This window comes from Micropterus dolomieu, linkage group LG12, assembly GCF_021292245.1.
Source record: "Micropterus dolomieu isolate WLL.071019.BEF.003 ecotype Adirondacks linkage group LG12, ASM2129224v1, whole genome shotgun sequence".
NCBI classification, from domain to species: domain Eukaryota; kingdom Metazoa; phylum Chordata; class Actinopteri; order Centrarchiformes; family Centrarchidae; genus Micropterus; species Micropterus dolomieu.
The window spans coordinates 18,298,002-18,318,761 of NC_060161.1; the positions used below are offsets into that span (position 1 = coordinate 18,298,002).

Below are 20,760 nucleotides of genomic sequence, written 5' to 3' on the forward strand. Positions count from 1 at the left end.
TTTTCATTGGCTATTTAGGCATTTTGGAATAAAAAAAACACAAGGCATTTGAAATCAATTTCCATGGCAACAGTAGAAGCTTGGATACGTATACGTGTTGAATAATTGTGATCTCAATATTGACCAAAATAATCGTGATTAGGATTTTTGCCATAATTGAGCTGCCCTAACTTTTACACGTGTGATTTTTGTACTATGTTCACATTTTCTCACTCTGATAAAGTATGGAGAGGGCTGTTATGGTAGTCACATTTTATTTTTCATGTTTTCTTCTTGCGTGCTGCAAATTTTCTGATTTCATACAGATCTTTCCTCTTGTCCCATGAAAGAGCATACGTACAGTATGCACACAGGATTCTGAGATTATTAGGGGTTTTTCTTTCTTGGTCTTACATTGACTTTCCCTGTCTTCTCCCCTCTCTTCCTCTCTTATGTAGATGCTTTTTGTCAGACTCTCGTCGACACCCTGGAGGGCACACCTGGTCTGCGCTATGTTTGGAGAACCTTCAAGCCATTACTACAAGGGAAAGTCCTCTATACACCTGATACACCTGCTGCTCGCCTCATGGTGAAAGAGGTTAGTGTAGCGAGAGCAATTTAACATAGTTACATGCACACTGACTTCTCAAGCACTTGGAAAGCAGCTGAATATTGGTGATATCAGTGTATGATATGAGCAAGTTTAGAGAAATTTTTTTGTTTTTTGTTTGTGGACGCATTTGAATACCCTGTATGCACAGGGTCAGGCCAATTGCAGGTATCAGTAATTATGTGAAGAAGCCTCCATTGGGGGAATAAACAAAACACTGGATGTTGCACAACACAAGTTTCCACATGGGGAAGACAATAACAGTAATGCAATAGTTAGTCAGGAGCCTGTTCATAGAACGTGGTAAATGTAATGCATTTTCATGACATGACATTTCTCCAAGCTATTAGCATCGTTTTGATAACTGCATGAGCAAAACAAACAACAGGCAGGCAGTCAGGATTTTGCATCGAGAATGCATAATGAGCGTGAGCAAAATCTGACGACTTCACAGCAAGCGCCCCGTGCTGACGAAGGAGGCCCTTTTCACACCAGACACAGTCAGATTGTTTACAAGTCAATGTTCAGGGGTAAATAACCCCATTTACATTCGACACCATGGGGGTGGCGGGAGTGTTACATTGTGATGAGCTCCTCCAGGGATTAGCTGTAATGTGGAGATGTGGAGTACTTTCATGTCTGGATTGGCACAGAGCGAACAGAAAGGGCTCAGTGGGTATGCTTTCAGTCAGGGAAAGGTGAGATAACTGTATTGTTAAATATTTTTATTCTTTTTTGTTTCAGGCAAATAGCACATTCAACGCTTTGGGTATGCTGAAAGAGCTCGCTGATTTGTGGGATGAACTCGGGCCACGTGTCCGGGATTTCCTTCAAAATAGCTCTCAAGTCAATTCAGTACGGGTAAGACTCTGCACTGAGAAGCACTATAAAAAAATGACCTAAATCACAGTAGCCCACATTTTATATGTATGTATTTTTAGGTATTCAGAAAGGTTTAGTGTGTGGTTTCTCAACAGATTGTGACAGGTAACAAGCTTTGGAATGCTGACACTTTTACTTTTGCGGAAATCTAAAGAAGTTACACTTATTCAGATTGTAAAAATGTAATATGCTAATGTATGCTAATATGTCTAATTTCACCTGCAGTACTGATTTTGGGAAATATGCCCACAGTTAGATTGATAATACTGTCATATCTGTATGATAAATATGAAGCTACAGCCAAAAGACCATTAGCTTAGCATAAAAACTTTGTCCAAAAGTAAAAATCAGCCTATTATAACTTTTATATTATATAGAAAGACTCTGGCTCTTGATCAGCAGCTCATTTTGCTTTTTTTCCCTCCACGTCACTGCATTTTCCTAGCTGGGCTAAAAGGTGCAATGACTTTTGAAGCATAGGTGCATACAATAATTCAGCTTCCTAGTACTTTTAAAACTAAGTAAAAAATGATGAGCCTCATGAATACTGCAGGTGAGAATATACATGTTGTGTATATCAATTTGTTACACCTTCTGTCAGATATGGAAACAGAGGGAGGAAAGTAATTATGGATAAGTGCAGGATAATTTTCATCCTGGCAGAAAGGATTATCTAGAAGTAGAGGACATGGACTCTTTGCCACCACTTCTCTCTCTCCTTCCCTCCCTCTCACTTTTTGCCTCTTGCCGTATTTCCTTGACACTGACATTACTCCAGTGTCACTCCAAATGAGCTTATAGGCAGCTGGAGGGAAGCAGACATCGGGAGCTCCATATAGCCAGGGTATTCATTACCCTAGCCCTAACCTTTACACAAATGGGCCGGCAATCCTCCTTTGTCTTCATTTTCTCCCAGCCCGGCTCTCTCTCTCCACCTCTCGCTACGAAGCTGGTGGCTTCGGAGGTTTGTCATCTTCAGAGGTCCTTCAAGGTCGCAGACATGTTTTACGTTGATGGACCAATTACTATCACCACCACAGCTAGATCTGAGATAGAAGATTTAGGATGTAGAGCTGAATAGGACACACTGGACAGAAATGGCTTACAAATAAGAGTGGTTGAAAATTTGTTGGACATAGTGTAACTACCCATGCCTTTACATAGTGTTTACACATAAAAAGTTGTGATCATTAAGATTTCAGTACTCAGTGCAGTTGGTTTGGCAACACCTGTAGGGCACAGTGAAATGTGTGACCTTTTTGAGTGGTTGGAGGTGTCATTCCAAAAAATGTCTTTCATTTAACAGCTCACTATGGCTGGTCCTTCTTGTTCCATAGCTCTGTGTCATTTTAAAAATGATCCCAAAATCTCTTGTTTTGTAGTTTCACCAATCAAATGATTTTAACACTGAAACTGCCAGAATTCTATAGCTACTACAGTCAATCTGACCGTTCATACATTATTTGCATATAATTTCAATAATCAATATAAAATGTAAGAATAAATGGATATATAATGTTAAGATAGGTAATAAAAAATATCAGAACACGATACAGTAATTTATAAAAACATCACTATAATGCATTTCATAGTAATGCATAGTAAAAACCTTTATGGACGCGTATGAAACAAACTGCAAGAAAACCGATTTTGGGGGGGCAAACACCATGCATCAATTTCACTGACACTTCTGAGTCAACACAGGTAATGTCCTACCTTCCACGTGCTGCCACACACTACCTTGTGACATTTGTCACAAATGTCCTGTTCAATCATTTCGGTTTGGTTTTAGGCTGAAAGATTTTGTTCCTCCTCTAGATGAATCTAAAGCTAGGTTTTAGCTTTGAAATAGCAAAAAGTTGTTTCAGTGAGGTATCTTCAAGAGCGGGAAAAAGGAGCAAACACTGAAATGATACACCGTCTGTAATGCATATGGTCAATATGACTGCCATTCAAGTTAGAAATACTCAGAACTCTTGCTATGAACTGTTGCAGAAAAATGCTAATAATAATAGTATCAAAAATGGGTTTTGATTTCTTAAGGATTGTAACTTTAACTGTTGCTTTAATTAAAAGCTATAATATATATATATATATATATAAAACAGGACCCATACTTTTTTTCGAAAATAACTTTTATATCCTCGACATGTAACCTGTCAAATACCACTGAAAATTAGGCCACATGCAGTCGTGGCTAGATGAAGATTTCAATTATTGAGCCAGTTACAGTTACGGTCAATTTGCCAGCGTGACTCTGCTACTGCTATTTCAAAATGTCTCAGACTTTAAAATACACTGATTTTTAATGGGTCATGTCCTTACTGTAGCACCCAGTATGCTTTTTTTTAAAAGGTCACATGCTGCATGGAGATTACTTAATTTGACACTTTGTCCTAAGGTTAAGGAGAATATCATCAGAAGTGTTGACACTGAAATGCCACTGAGCACTCTGGCCAGAATATATCTGAATCTCAACTCAGAATTTTGCACTTTAAAGGCCCAATTCTTGGATGACGTACAGCGCCCTTTCCTCTCCCGTCCTCATGGTCGACTTTCAAGTGTGAACTATACACATAATGGAATACTTTGTTTGGAAAGAGTAGGTGTGTGTGTGTGTGTGTATATATATATTTTTTTTTTAATAAATTTTTTTTTTTTTTTTTAAGTGTATGGAGTAGGTGTTTTAAATAATTTATTATCTCACTGGGATTAGATTTCTTTTCAGTATTCCTCTGTGTACATGACAGGTAAATTACCACCGTTAAGTTTAATTTCCGTTTATGTTGTAACACTGTCATTATGGTAACTGTGTTATATTAATATGAGGGCGGTAATTTCACAGCAGCCTGAAACTGTGGAAATACTGAGTGGGAGTGAGGGGAGTGGTTGTGGTGGCTACTAAATACAGGGTAACACATTTAAACCAACAGGTGGGAGTGAAGTAATCTTATTATGCAGTAGCTATTGTCTGAGAAGCTTGTAACTGTTTATTTCTCACAACAAAAATACATAGATAAAATATATATATAATATAGTACCATCAAAGTCCAAAGCTGGCCTCCCATGCTTTCTCTTCTAAAATAATACAGTGATTTCTAAAACGCTTCAGTCCTCATTCAGATTTCACTGCATTCACGACACATTCATTTCAAACCTCACAGACTAACCAGACTAACAATAATTGAACCCATCTTCTTTGCTTTTTAAATCAGGCTCTGCTGGCGAATCCATTGTTTGCTGCTGTCCTCAACCAGCGTCTCAACGGCACAGGATGGACTGCCGAGCTGCTTGCCAACTCCCTATACAACGGGCCTCCAGAAGATCGTCCACCTGGCATGCCATCCTACGACTGGCGGGATGTTTACAACACCGCTACCCAAACCCTAAAGCTTCTCTCCAACTTCCTTGGTGTATGTAATTCTTTTGCCTGTGCTTTTATTGAATGTGTATCACCTCATGAACCTAGCTTTCAGACTACTCATGCACCGGAGGGTTGTGTGACCTCTTCAGTCAAGTGAAAGATTTGATTTGAAAAAAGAATAGGCTGGTCTCTGACATTTAAGATTTATTTTAAAACGCAATTCTCACTGGTGAGGAAATTGGCAATACACATTTTTTCTTCCCTCATGCCACTGTTCTCTTTTAGCCTCTCTTTTCTCTCTTCTGTTGTTAATCGGATTCACCTGATATTACCCATGTGAGTTCTTTGGTTGGAGTTGGCGCTAAAAAGAAGTGCTTTGTGACCCTTTTAAAGTGCTCAAACAAAACTAAAATTTCAGCAAAAAGAAGCTGATACATTCTCATGTATCAGCTTTCTTTTCTGGGTAGCTGGTTTGCCATGGATGAGCTAACTTTAGCCATGCTGAGCCAATGCAGCAGCATGTACACACGCACAGCCCCCCTCCAGCCAGTTTTAACTGCCGTTTTTGGTGAACGTTCTTTCTCAAGCAGAGAATGGGGGTGTGGTTAATAGTCGGACGTATACATTACCACGACAACCAAAAACTGACTGGCTGGAGTGTTCACGAACGATATGCTGTCACTACACTGTAAAGTTTATAACGTTACACTGTCTGGCAGGAGTAGCTATTACTTACCCGTGATAGAAACTAATGTGCGTGTATCAGCTGTTATCAATCATACAGTCGATGGTCCTGTTACGCACTGCACACGATAACTCCCACTACGTTTTATGGTGTGCTTACTTTACCGCGGCGGTGTGGTGGGTGCCTCCGCCGATGCATTGGTAAAACGGCCGTCAGTAAAATGCATGTTGCCGACTGTGTATAATATACGGTGGCAGGTTAAAGTGCGATGCGTTTTCTGTCATCTCTCCTCCAACACCACACGCACAAATGCCATAATGAAAATGAACAGCACAGGAAACTAAAAAATAAAATGAAGACCCTCTGTTGGCTAACTTTCTGCAGTAACTATGCTAGCTAACTACGCCTGTCTAACTCCAAATAAGTTAACTAAGCTAACTAAACTAGAAAGACAAACCAAAAATCGGACACAGAGAGACATACCTACTGTAAGTTCTAAGTAAATTACATGATAAATTGGTTAGCTAGCTCACAACCATGTTTATCGGTTTGATGCTCTGACTTAATGGGGCGTGACGGCGTGACAGTTTTTTAATGAGGCACGACAGTGTGCGTATGCAATGACGTATGACTTATGGAATTACTATAGTCATACGTCACAACCCCGTTTTACCAAACAACAATGGGGGTAATCAACATTGTAAGGAAATGACTCAGAAAAATATGAAATATCATAGAAATGTCTAAATACACCGGAGGGGGCTTTAAACATTAATTAAAATAGCAATTTATTTTACGTTATTTAACGTCAATGACAATTTCCCAGTTAGGATATGCAAACAATTTGCAGTGTCAGCTTTTCAGTTACCACACATATTTTTACTTACACACTTGAGACAGTGATCTGGCAAATATCCTGTATCCCTTACATGATTGCTGATTTTTCATTTACTCCTGTATCTTTCTGTTCACAACTCTGACAAAACTCTGGCAGAACACCAGGGGTGCTATAGTAAGTACGCAGGGTGCTTTGCATCTAAGACACAATGCGTTCATGTTCAGCACAGTGCTTTTTGCTTCTTAGCTCTTTTGATGCTGTGTCTGTGCTCTGATGCTGTTAAAACCAAAATCAAGACTTTTCTTGACATGCTGTTTTTTAAATCTTGCTTGCTCCATCAGCTTTCGTGTTTTTTGGAGAACAAGCATGAAAAGACTTTGGTTTTTTATTCATTAAAGTTTAATATCCTTGACTTACCAAACTGCCAAGTACACAGGAAGATCTGTCGCTACATTGCTTCCATGATAATCATAGAAAAACATTGTTATGTGCCCGAGTATAGTGAAACTTTAAAGGCGTTAAACAGAGTGATGCCGGAACACACACACACACACACACACAATTGACATTGATATATTGATCTGTGGCACAGTTTGCAGCAAAACCCTTCTTTATCTACATTGTGTGATCAAAATCATGTACAAAGACCACCCACACCACCTGCCACACTCACATGAACACACTTATCAATCCACAGGCAGGTAAGATGGCAGGTTGGGCCCTTGGGGTTAGCCATACATGGCCAATGAAATTCCAACATAATGCAATCCATTTTCTGCCCTGATGGAAATTGCAAAATGGATACCAGGATAAGGACAGTTATTAGACATCCTTTACTGTGATGTCTTCTTGTCTGGTGTATACATCTGTAGTGAAATAGAGAGCTTCTTTCAGTCTTAAAGGTTCAGTGTGTAAGATTTAGTGGCATCTAGCAGTGAAGGTTGCGAATTGCAACCATCTGTCCAGTCTACCACTGCCCCCTACCCTTTCAAAGAGCGTAGGATAGCTACGGTGGCTGACAGAGCACAAAAGGGGTTGTCTTGACAGCAGAGAGTGGCCAATAAGGAAATTAGGTTTCTTTAGGTAGATTATATTAAGCAATTATATTTTCTTAATTATTCAGTAAAACCATATGTTATTGCGAATTGGCCACTGATAGATGGAAAATGTAAGCCAAGAGTGTATAACACTGCCACTGTTTCTGCACCACAGTCCATTATAAACCATGTAATAGATAGAGCTGCGCACATCGGCCGTGATAACAGTTATGGTTAGCCTCCCTTGTGTTGCTGCAACGTAGCAAACGGGGGCGTTTCATACAGAGGCTGAATGGTACCTTTAGCGTAAAATCCTTACATTTGTCACGGCATCTAAAAGCGTCAGTTATGACGCATTGAGATGAGAATGTGTTGAATATTTACAAAGGAAACACTACAGCGCAGCTGTAGGGTTAGCCGCTCGACATGCATAAAGTCATTGACTTAGGTTTAGGTACTAACATTTCTGATGGTTATGGTAAGGGTAGGGGCTTCGGGGTGCTGTGAACACCTTTATCACGAACGTAGCTAGCTAGCTAACTTCTTTCTGCGATTATGTATTCTCGTCAAAACTGCCCGCCAGCAGTAATATGTGGCCCGCGGTCAGATTACGGTGCTTTCAAAGCGGCAAAAAATATAAATAAATAAATACTTTGATAGTGGTGCTCAAATAGATCTCAGTCATGACAGCAACAGTTTCTCACATAATCACTTCCTCTTTAGTGGCTTTACCTAAAAAATAAAAGTTTGAGATGCTTGTGTACTGTAATGCTTTACTTGGAGTTGAACTAAGAGCTTTTACTTAAAAGAGTCTGTAGCCTGCTTGACACACCTCTGAAAGAGCCGTCAGAAAACTTGATTTCCCCTAAATGTCGTCTGCCTGGAGATACTGGGGAAATGACAAAGCCTCCGATGTGGATCAAACACGGAAACACAAACACATGCTGTAATGTGAGCCTGAGAAACAGTCGTCATTTGTTCAAGAGAGAAAAAAAAAATGTCCCAAGGTGAGATCAAACACACAACCTTCGGGGTAAGAGTCGTGTACCAACTCAGCTAACCGAACACCATAACAATGGCATCAATTATAATGCCTTATATTTTCAACCACCATGTAATGGTGTCTTTTTACACCACTGAAAACATAGTTATGGATATTATGTTGCATTTCTGTCAATAGAGCCTCATATATCCCACACACTGAACCTTTAAGGCTGAACAGCATATACTTTCAGTCTTGACAAGGCAATTCAAGATGATAAGATTCAATATAGTAATGCAAATTAGGGCCACAGGTAAATAAGTATGTAAGTTAACTTGCATACATTATAATAAGATTTCACATGGGACACTGAACAGCGGTCTCCTGGGTGAAAATACTTTGTTTGTTTGACCCATCCATCCACCCCAGCCTCGTCCTTACCCAGCCTTTTTCACTCTTTTTACTATGTCACCTGACAGATGTTTTTCTCTTTGACATTTGCGCATAAAATAACACAGCCGTCTCTGCACAATATAAGTCAGTAGAGACTGAATGGCGTGAAATGACACGTGAAAAGCATATAAGCTAGTTTTAGAATTGACTTGGATTATCTCTATGGTGCCACCACCGTCATAAACACTGAAGAATCGGGCTGCATCCCTTTAATAGCAGCGACCTAAATTAGACCTACAAACTGGTGCTGCCCTGCTTCATTTATGAACTGTCCCACAATTTAATAGGATCATGGTGCTATTAATAAAACAGTTGAATTTAAAATGTTCATAAACCTCGGAATGAAACTCCATATCTAGCTTCAGATTACACTGGTCTGTTGCCAATTAAGCATGTTGCGGTGCAATATAGTAATGTTTGGTTAAACCTTACGGACACTTGATTCATTTCTGTCAGGATGACTTATAGAAGGATGACTTTATGAACTACTATACCTTCTGAAGTCTCTCCAACATGAGCAAATAAAGTTTATTTGTAGTATGTATAGTAGATCTTTTACAAGAACTTGTAACTAACACTTGCTCAGCCACTTGACCACTACGTTGGCAAGTAACTTCATCATATGCTTATAATGGAATTGGGAGACACCCATGCTAATCCTATCACGTAACTATCAGTCTGTGGCGTGCACACAGTCTCTACAAGCATGATGCTACCATGACCAAAACAACTCAGTGTGTTGTCCTGGTTGTTCCTCTGAAGTAGGCCAAGATTGGCAAAGCTATCAGTGCCACCAGTTTCTCAGTCCAGAGCCGGAGTCAGATTGATGATACTGCACAGCATAGCTTAGCTGCTGGCCCAGCGGTCAAAGACAAAAGGAAAGCAACCCAAAATGTATAAACAATCTTGCCTTCTACAAACATCATGATTGGTAAGGCTTGTAGTGACAGAGAATGGTGCTGATATTTAAAGATTAAATAGGCACATGAAAGCGTCTGAAGGCCATTTGGAAATGCCGTAGAATGCGATACCATATATTATTATACACGTAAGAACATCGTTTTTTACTGCTAGTTACTTCAAATGGTGATCTACTATGATTAAATTATTCATCAGATGTTGCAGTTAACATGTAGCTCCTTTACCTGGATTATGTAGAGCATTATATTCCATATATTTCACTCATCACTCGTCCAAACTTTGGCCTCATGTAACCATTCCCCTGCCCTCGATATCCTCACTAGTATGTACTGAAGTAATGCTGTTACTGTGATTTCTGATATGGAATACAGACTAGGGAATCCTGGGGGAGACATGATAAAACTATTGCAGCACTGAGATGCACAGACAGCTGTCAGGTGTGACTGCCTCCCAGGATGGCTAGCTCATTATCGTCTCATGAAACAGGGGGACAGGGCTACAGAACAGGGAGTGCTAGTAAGGCTGTATCTCATTTGCTTGTATGAAGCCCAAAACATTTCCCACCCCCTGGCAGCTCTATATAATTTGGAACTAGAGTCTGCGTGGTTTAGTCAATAGCTGAGTGATACTTTTCCCTAAATATCCATCTGCCATTCTGACAGTGAGTTCATGCCTGCTTCTGTTTTATCCCCTCTTTTGTGGATACTAAAAATGTATATAAAATGGGAATGATTTCCCGTAAGAAGATTATAGAAAAGAAATGCATTTTTTTGATACCTCTGTATTTGTTGACAGTGTTTAGACCTGAATAAGTTTGAGGCAGCCCCCACTGAAGGCCATCTGGTGAGGAAAGCACTGGAGCTTCTGAAGAATGGTACGTATTGGGCAAGTGTTGTCTTTGAAAACCTCCAGCCTGGTTCCAGCCGTCCCCCTCCTTATGTCAAATACAAAATTCGCATGGACATCGATGAGGCAGAGCGTAGCAACAAAGTGAAAGAGAGGTATGTGATACAGCTCAGCCGCTCTGTTTAATACAAATACGGGGTTATCATACCTATTAAAATACAACATTTACTTAGTGAAAAACTGTAACTATTTTTATTTTTCAACAAATTTCATAGCTAGAATTAATGGAATAATTTCACATTTTGGGGAAATAAGCTTATTCGCATTCTTGCTGAGAGTTAGATGAAAAGACTGAGATCAGGCTCGGGCTAAAAGATGATTAGCTTATCTTAGCGTAAGACTAGAGAAGAGGCTAGCCTGGCTCTGACTAAAGGTAAATGCTGGTAATTAACCAAACAAGATTTAAAGTGAGCTGTGTTAAATAGAGGTGCTGGTATTCGTGCAAAGATAATCTGATCACCTGCTGGCTTTAGTTTCATATTTAATGTACAGACATTCGAGCAGTATCAATCTTCACAACTCTTGGCAAGACAGCTGATAAGCAGATTTTCCAAAATGTCAAAGTATTCATTTAAGCCCATAGATTGAAGAAGATGCTGGGTTTGATGTCCTTTCTGTTTACCAAAAGAGTTTTTGTATTTTAAAGTTGAGTGTAAAAAAAATATGACCTCTTAAAAAAGTCATGATTCTCTGACAGTCTTCCTGACCATTCTGGTTGTAGTTTACTTGCCCTTTGCCAAGACAGATCATGGTTTGTCTGCTTTTAATAAGGTCATGGTCTCCTGGGGCCCGAGACAACTCCTTTAACGACCTGCGCTATATATGGGGAGGCTTCGCCTACCTGCAGGATATGATGGACCATGGAATTATACGAGTGCAAACGTCAAAGACCCAACCCCTTGGCGTATATGCCCAGCAAATGCCATACCCTTGCTTCGTGGATGACGTGTGAGTACAAAAGCTCTTATCTGTCAGACTTGTGATTAGTGAAAGAGAAAGGAGGTATTACAGCAATAAAATGCTGCTCGCTCTTGGGAGTTGCCACTCACTGCCACCAAAGAGTTGAGTTATGTTCTTATCAGTCACTCAGGCCCCCCAGATTTCCCTGTGGAAACGTCAAGATGCTCCTTCTTATTTGTCTAACCTACCCTTTCTTTAACATCTATGTTGCTCTTCTGCTAGTGTCCTATGCCGTCGCTGATCACAGCTGAATGGAACTCCTCTAATGATGCCACTGTTAAAAGTCAATAATGAAAACATCCTTCAGGATACATTTAACCAGGAACTGAGGATCAGCAAACGAACAGAAATGAATGATGGTTGCTAGAAGAAAAGAGTGGGTCAAAACTATTGATTTTAGTCAAACCACAGGAAATGTTGAATAGTTAATGCATGCTGAATTATTTAACAAACCATCATGAGAACCGTACTTCCTTGTATTTCTGAGGCATTTCATTCTCAACAAAGTGAGCACAGCGTATCCCACGTCTGATGCAAAGATCGACAGCGGAACTCCATCTGTGTTGTGCATCCATTGATACTGGGCTCTATCATGTTAGACCATTCACCTGGGGACAGAGATGAGGTGGTATCAGTCTTAATCTTCCACAGCCAAGATTTCCTCAGAGTCTGGGAAATTACGCACATCCACACAACACTATGATCTCCATTAATAAAGGAAAAGCTCAGTGACGCCAACAAGAGAAAAGATAATTACCGGCGAGGTTTAAGTCCAAGAACACAATACGCCCCTTTCAGTAGACACAAAATATTTACACCCCGTGGGAAAATGCAGTTCCAGAGATTAGGGATCTAATTTAAAAATATTATGAACTTGGAATAGCATAGAATTTACAGTAAAGCAACCTTCAGAGGGTGTTTGGTTCAACATATGTAAAGAGGTTGAAGCAAGAAGAAGACTTTCTCTTGAAGATGCATTTGGGCTGCTAATATCTACAAGCATGGGGTTGTTGAAATACATGTTTTGAATAATAATGCCCTATTTGGTACCACATGTTTGTCTTGAAGACATAGAAAACCCATCAGTGCTATGAAAAGCATATTCAGTGTAGTGGATTTATTAATATGGTTTTCATCATCTGAGGGTTTTTTTGGTGGTTCTTTATGAAGTGTTTACTTCCTTCTGATTTATATTCTCATTGTGCCTTCAAGATTAAAAGCAGCCTCACCGCATTGCACTTTATTTTGTAGCTGCTTCAGTAAACCTGGTTTAAGACACATATTTCATATTTTAATTTTAACTGCCTAAGTGGGTGCACTTGGTTTGGCATGCCAGTGAATAGGACAGTTTCAGAAGTACTAATTGGAGGGAAGTTGAACTAAATATTTCGCCCAGTGGAGATATTCATCTGAGAGGAATTTTGGCATTTTGAATTAACTTAAGCGCAAAATCATCTCCTCCATACATTAGCGGCTAGAAACACTGCTGATGAAAGACTGACATCCCTACTATTAACCTTTTGTGCATTTTTTTTCTGTACCTTTCTTTAAAGAACAATAACAACCAATCTTGGCACCACATTCCTCCACATCCTAGTAATGCACAGCACTTTCAGAGGTTGCCTGTTTCATATTCAGCATGCCACTTCTGATAGTGGTTTTCAAATAAAAAGCACCAATTTCATTGCTGTGATAAAGATCTGAAATTAGACATTCATGGTACAGCTTATTTGCTAATGCCAGCCACATCGCCTCAGTTTCATCATCCTAAAACAAATGATTAATAATCACAGAAGATAAATGGGAGCCATAAAGCACCGCAATACCCTTAGTCCCTCCACCATTTACTCTTTTGCCTGCCTAGCCATTCGGGCATTTCTATAAATTATTAACACTTGAAAACTGCTATTTCATTTATAAATAATTGAGAGTGAAATCACACAAAGGAAGATGCGCTACAGCACAGAGAGGAATGATGGGTGGTAATTATTTTCATCTTGAACTGCCAGCTAATAGGCAGGAAAGAACATTGTGCATTCAGATGAACATGTTTGCGGTCTGCTGTGTAACTGTTGCTCAGTTTAGAAAAAAGGTCAAATCGGACTTTAAGATGTCATTGAAAACCTTCAGAATTTAAATACTTTCAGACGTAGCATTCAGAATAGACAATATGTACTCCGACTGGGAAATAAGAGATGAATAATATACATGTATGTACAATCAATGGATAGACAATAAACATAATAAGTATCTATATGTATAAAACTACATGTGGTTGTACTAGCAGTATTACATGAAAAATATAATAGGTTTTAAAATAGATGAAGTTTATTCATTGTGGAAGTTGGAGATGAATTGTAGTCATTTAATTAATTGTTTTTACTATTTAGGTTTAAGTACATCATGTACAATTTACACAACAAAATATTTTGATTAACGCTCAGCAAACTGTTGTCATCTAAAACATTAGTTTCTGCTAGAATAATAATTCTACTTCATTGATAAACTTCAGCTACCAAGGCTTATCTGCACTGACCCCAATACTGATCAACAGACCCCGCCTTTGAAATCATTTCCCTTTTGCGTTCCTCATTTCCTCCTCACCGCTGTTGGCTGTAACGCACCTGCAATCTGGACCACTTCAACCACAGCTGACCCTGTTGGCATTTCGAACATGAGATAACCAAACTGTATTTGCTCCCGCTGTCTTTGTATTCACATTATGTGCAGGCCCGAGATGACGCTGTGGGATAAAGCTTGACCCTTGCTGGTCCTTTATCAGCGGCCTCTGTGCCATCGCATACTCCTGAATCAGAGGCATCTCTTGTTTGGATCCCGAGGCTGTGCTCCCTATCAATAGGTCTTTCACATTCACATGGGCTTGATGTGAGATCTAAGGCTGCTTTCAGCAATGCATAACATAGGGCTGCAGTGGAGGTGAGGAATATTTAACTCAATGATATGGGAGAAATATGCCATTGTCCATCTACTGTAGCTAATTAGCCTAGGCATTGTTGCTACTGAGAGTGGGCGAAGTAGTTGAGCACATTTGAGACATCTGAAGCTCATAGCAAGCAAAATAAGCTGTTGATATTTTGCTTCATGTTCATAGTGCTTGTGCTCTGGGCAAAAGCTGTATTAATAACACCAGAACATATTTGCTGTATGATTCTTTACATGTTGAAAGACTTCTTTGTAGCCACAGCCCCAGAAGGGCTTATAATGCACTGTAATTCCAGATCAACAAATATTATTTATCTGTGCTTACATAAGAGAACAGTGGAGAGCAAAGACATGAATAGTATAGGCTGTATATTTATTTTCTTGGCTCAACAGTTTGGATACAAGGATGACCAGATAATATATATTTTGTAAATGGTAAATGGTCAGAATGCAGGGCTTCAGTGAGTAGCCAAACAACATGTTGGTTAGTGCTGAAGCCAAGCGCACAATAACAGCTGTGCATATTAGTAAGGGCTGTGTAAGATTCAGGAGCAGACACGGCAGCACAGTTAGCAACAGGTACAGGGGTTTTAGTGAACAACAGGTGGGAATGGTGCTTTGAAATCCACTGTGAGGCTGGAGCTGAGTGCAGGCAGAGAGGCGAGAGGGGTTTAAGACAGGAGAGGTGATTGCAGAATCTGTTTCAGGTGAGTAGGAAGTCACAGGTGTCCTGATGAGGAGAGAGAGAACCAGGAGCACCACACCCACACACATAGGACAGACAGATGACAAAATAAAAACACAAGGGAGAGGGAAAATAGACAGAACACACTATGGCCCTGTTTCAGAAAGCAGGTTAAACCAACTCTGAGCTTAACCCTGAGCTCTGAGTTGACTCCGAGTGTTCAGTTTCAGAAAAGCCTATCAGAATAAATTCAATCAACTCTGAGTATGCTGAACCTGATGGAAGCGCATGTATGGGGATGAAAAAAAGCCATCGTCAATGGAGCTCCGATACTACTATTCACCATGGCAACAGGTAAATAAAGGCAGAGCCTCCATTTTAATCGGGTGGAGTTAGAAATATGAATGCGTCCCAATGCGGAGCATGATAGGCTATTTATTTTAAAACGCAGGAGTAGAGGAAGGATCAATATGTTAACAATATTAGGTAGGCTACATTTTATGCAGCATTGCTCATTAATTATTCACCACGCTGGGATTTCCTTAATGAATGATAAAGTAGTGGAATTCTCCTACAGCCCATTACATTCATTTTAAATAGGCTACAGGCCTATTTATTCAGCTGTATCCCAAAATGCCGGTGGTAACAGGCTAACTGAAGATGAAAACATTTAACTGAACAGATTAGACATAGTTTAGGCTATAACCTACTCCTGGAACTGTGATTGTGAAGTCACAGTCCAACTCAGTAGGTTAGTCTATTAATGATTTGTTTGCAGTGGAAAATTTGTCTAGGTCCAAACTGACTGTAAAGCTTTAGACGTCTGTTTTACATTAATACAGTCTTGCTCATTTCATATTTTATGAAATGCTGTATGAAGCTAGTAATGAAAAACTCACTTTTAAACTACGTTTATTTGTTTCAGCTGCACCACAGTCATCCTCACTCAGAAATTTTCAAATCGTATCCAGTTGATTCCTACGAATGTTCCAATCAGTGCGACTACAATATGAAAGATTACTGTTCATTGATCAGTTTTGTACAGATTAATTTAAACAGTGATTAGGCCTACTGCTGTAATGTAGCTCAAGGTAAGTGTTTTTGTGTAACTGTTGCCAACCTGACAGCTGCCTTTATGTCCACAGAGTCACTGTGTTATAAAGAAGGACAGTGTAGCTTATAGATTTTATTCTGTGCTGTACAAAGATAACTCTCTGTCCATACATCGATGACAGATTGATCATAAAAGCGGTTATGTTCAAGATCATGTTTGGGTAAAAAACAAAACGGTCTATAGCCTATCTAACCGTGATATCGATGTTTCTAAAGACGTAGGCCTAATTGCGTTCCAATACGTGCTTTGATATCGACAGTATGAATGAGGAAATGTCAGACAGCCGCTTCAGGCTCCGCAGGAGGGGAGGAGTCAGAGAGAAACTCAACATTTGTTGAAGTAAACCTCCTCCCGAGGAGGTTAGGTTCACAGTGTAAGTTGCCGGGGTTAGAGTTTATCTGATCTCGGTCTCTGAAACCGAAAACCCAGAGTTTCCCTCATCTCGGGCTCAACTTACTCAGAGTTTTCACTAAACCCGTTTTCTGAAACAGGGCCTAGGACTGGGGAAGCAGCGAGCCAAATCATGAGAGTGCATTGATGAGTTTATTTATTTAATAGTTTAATCCTGTGTGGCATTTTGTAGCATCAGACAGATGCTCAATGGCAGGTGCTACAGTATTCATACTGTCCAAGCATACAAAGCTTTGGTGCATTTGGAAGTTAAAATCATTTTTCACAGTTGTTTTTTTTTTATACAAGCAGAATGCCATTTCAGAATCACTGTCAATTAAATGAAGATATTCTCTGCTTTCCAATCACTGGATTCACATTTACAAACATTAGCTTTTGCTGAAAACAAATCCAAACTGTAGAAACTTTTATATATATTTGTTAGCGTTATATAGCATAATAACATGCATATAAGTGTGTAAACCTATGCCTGCTGAAAGTATAAAGACAAAACTGTCTTGCTTGCTTTCATCTCTCACTGGTCTTGAACTCACAGTAACAATACATAATTGGATGCCTACCTTATTATCAGTTTGATGTTAAATAATATATTGTAATGTAAGCAATAGTTCTTGGCTTTTACAAGTCTAAATATTTTTCACATCCTGTAATTAATATTTATAGAATTATTCAGAAAGTATTCAGCAAGGACTAATGAAAGTAGTGCGTCACTATCAACGGTTAACCGTTTTTATAATTTTTCTCTGCTAAATGTACAAAGATATGCATTTTAAAACTATAAAATGATATTTAAACTTCAGCTGTTTCTCAATAATGAAATTAAACTTCAATTTTTAGATGTGATTTTGCTGTTACAAAAAAAGAAAAAACACATTACATATGGGTCCTAAGTACTCTTTATGCCATAACCACATGCACATTTTTCCTGAAGCAATCATTTGTACCAGCAATGAGATAATCCGCATTGAATGAAGTCTGTTCCCTTCAATGACTTGCTCAGTTACAGCCAGCCAAGTAACTCAACGGTAAATTTGCTGAAAATGGAAAGGAAGCTATTTTTCTTTTCTTTTTTTTTGCATCGTACGCCAACCTCTGGGGAGGCTGTGCTCTACTATCTCTCGATTTACTGTGAAATCAGTCTTCCAGCTTCCCTAAATTTAGGTCAGGCTGCCAATGTAACTGGAGCCCTGTAACGCAGATCCGCCTGGAGTTCTGTTACTTAAGCACCTTTGATCGATCAACGAATGTATAATTCAAGAGCATCTGGTGGCAAGGTTGTCAGTGTCAGACACGGTGTGCATGACATATCTCTCCCCCTCCTGTGCTAGAAGTCGCAGAATGAGTTAAGCCACACAGACTGTCAGCTGTTACAGAGATGTTAGGGTAGAACAGGGAGCAGATAATACCAGAATAAGTATGCAACCTGGTGCATTTGCTACTTGAGACTGTTTACCTCCCTAGAAAAGGTGCTCAAGTGTATTATATTTCCAGGTTCATAGAGGCAATTTTATTTATGTAATCTTGTAACAGATTTTAATTTTAGTTGCTCTGGATCTGAACTTTTTAAAACTCTGTGTCAACCAATCTTCCCTCGCTGCTTTCAAGGCGTGTCGTTTGCAAGTGATCCATCCCATGAGGGTAGCGGAAGTGTCCCTGAAAACAACTCTTATCTGTCTCTCATTCAAGTTCTGGTATAACTGAACTTCCTCTCATTCAAGTTCTCATATAACTGATCTTCCTCTAAGGTCTCAGTGGAACTAACTTAATCTCTTTGTTGTGTTTGCAAGACAGTCCTAAACTTTCATCATCAGCTGATGTACTGACAAATCTGTTTATACTAAACAACATTTTGCATAACTGAAACTTAAAATGAATCTACTCATCTCTTGATATAATGTCAAGTTACCCAGGAAAATGAAAGCGGCCGCAGTGAGGTGATAGAAAGCGGAAAGAGCTGTTTTTAAAAAGACAGTTGACAGTAAAATAAGTTGTAGAAAAATAAGTATTAAAGCTGCAAGCAGTGATGATTGCCACAGCCGCGATGTCGTTACTCAAGGCCTGTAACAGCTCTGACTTTTCATGTCTTTTGGATACTGCAAGAAGTTAAATTTCACCCACTAATTATACTTAACAATCTTCACAATAAAGCATCATCAGAGTCTTTAAGGCTTTTCTGACCACTTCTAACTGGATCTGGTTATCCTGCTAGGAGGAGTACATCAAAGTATAAAACATCATATATTCACAAATAAGGAGAAAAAATCTGATTAAAAATCACCTCCTGAAAAATGCACCCATGCAGGGCTAACTAACAATTATGGTAAAAAGATGTTCGTTTGAACTACAGAATTATAGGCGAAATACATTTAATGAAAATGTTATGGAAGTGTACGTTGATCAGCTGTGTATGTTAAATTGCTAAAGAAGGTCATAATTGTGCCAATTACTGCATAGTCACTTTGTGCTTCATTTAGACGTGCTGAACGGTGCTTTGCTTGCATTATATCCCCAGTATTTATGGAATGCAAGTATAAGTGAAATCTATACTTTGTCAAAATATATTTGATCTCCCCCCTTCACTGTCTAATAAAGCAAATGAAGCACTTTGTTATATTGGGAGAGGGGAAGATATTGACATGGCATTTTGGTGGCATTATGAAGCCAGTTTAATATTGCCGCCTTGTGTTGTAACAGCATCAAATCATACATCATCTCTGGCATGAGTTGCAGGACTAAATGGCTTGATTGAGCTGATGCACCAAGTTTATGAAGGTTAGCTCAGTGTAAAAATAAAAAACGCCTCTATACCATTGAATCTGAGAATACAATTGTGTTGATTGTCCCTAACAATGATAACATTTTATTTATCTGAAAAATAGTTTCCTTTTACTTACTACATGTTAAGACTACAATGGGTAACCTTTAGAAAAGAGTATGCATGTAAAAGTCTGATTATCTTTGTGTTAAATGCCACTAAGGCTACAACTAACAATTGTTTTTATTATCAATTTATCATGATTTCTCTCAAATGTCATAAAATAGTGAAAAATTAATTTTACATTTTCTCAAAGCCCAAGGTGATATCAGCATTTTTCCTGTTTTGTACAACCCACAGTCTAAAGTCAGTTCAAATATCACATATGACAAAGAAAATTAGCAAATTCTCAAATTAATGTTGAATGATTGAACATTTTTGCTTACAAAATTACTTAAATTTAATAATCGGTTACCAAAATAATTGCTGTTTAATATTCTGTTGATGGGGTAATCCTCATCATCATTCCAGTGAACTTTTATCTACCAGGACCTGCAATGAATTTACTGCCTTCTTCATTAACAAAATTCAACAAATTAGACAACCAATCAGTTCCTTCATATCATACAGGATATGTGTTGTCCCTGTGCCCACTTAAAAAAAGTGGACACAGTGGGGTCTCGACCTGACTGCAACTTCACACAGCCGTTGCATGATGCAAAGGGTGGTCACACCAGATACTGACTGGTTTCCGGACCCCCCCCCCCCCAATACAGTGAAACTACACATTTTCGAGTGGCTTTTTTGACAGATTTGTGAACAGTATTTGAGAGAAATAGGCCTTTGTGTACATAGAGAAAGTCTTAGATCTTTGAGTTCAGCTCATGACAAATGGGGGCAAAAACAAAAGTCTTGCGTTTATAATTTTGTTCAGAGTATGTTACCATAATTATGCAGGTGACACACAAATCTACATAACCATCTCTATAATCTCATGCAAGCTCTAAGTAAGTGCATTGAAACAAATCAATAAATAGATGTGCCAGAATGTTCTTGAATTAACCCCATAACACTGATGGTCGCGAATTTGCATCACACCACTTTCTTTCAGACTGCAGCTGAGAATACGTATGTCTTCCCCCAATTGCCGTTTGTGCATATTTGATATGTACCTAGAAACCTTTTGAAAGCAATGGTTTCTCGTTTATGCCTGTTGTTGCTAATTTGCATCATAC

At 39.0% G+C, this 20,760-nt stretch overlaps 1 protein-coding gene across 9 annotated transcripts in view; it reads left to right on the forward strand.

Annotated features, from left to right (window-relative positions):
- Positions 1–20,760, forward strand: part of LOC123980590 (phospholipid-transporting ATPase ABCA1-like) — a 202,869-nt gene that overhangs the window by 68,060 nt on the left and 114,049 nt on the right. For 8 of the 9 annotated variants that reach the window (XM_046065044.1, XM_046065046.1, XM_046065045.1 and 5 more), the window contains 5 exons: positions 438–577; positions 1,334–1,450; positions 4,687–4,884; positions 10,547–10,752; positions 11,429–11,605. In XM_046065044.1, the coding sequence (XP_045921000.1) occupies positions 438–577; positions 1,334–1,450; positions 4,687–4,884; positions 10,547–10,752; positions 11,429–11,605 (838 nt within the window). Of the gene's footprint in view, positions 1–137; positions 243–437; positions 578–1,333; positions 1,451–4,686; positions 4,885–10,546; positions 10,753–11,428; positions 11,606–20,760 lie in introns of those variants that run through there. The other variant, XM_046065051.1, reaches the window with a different exon arrangement.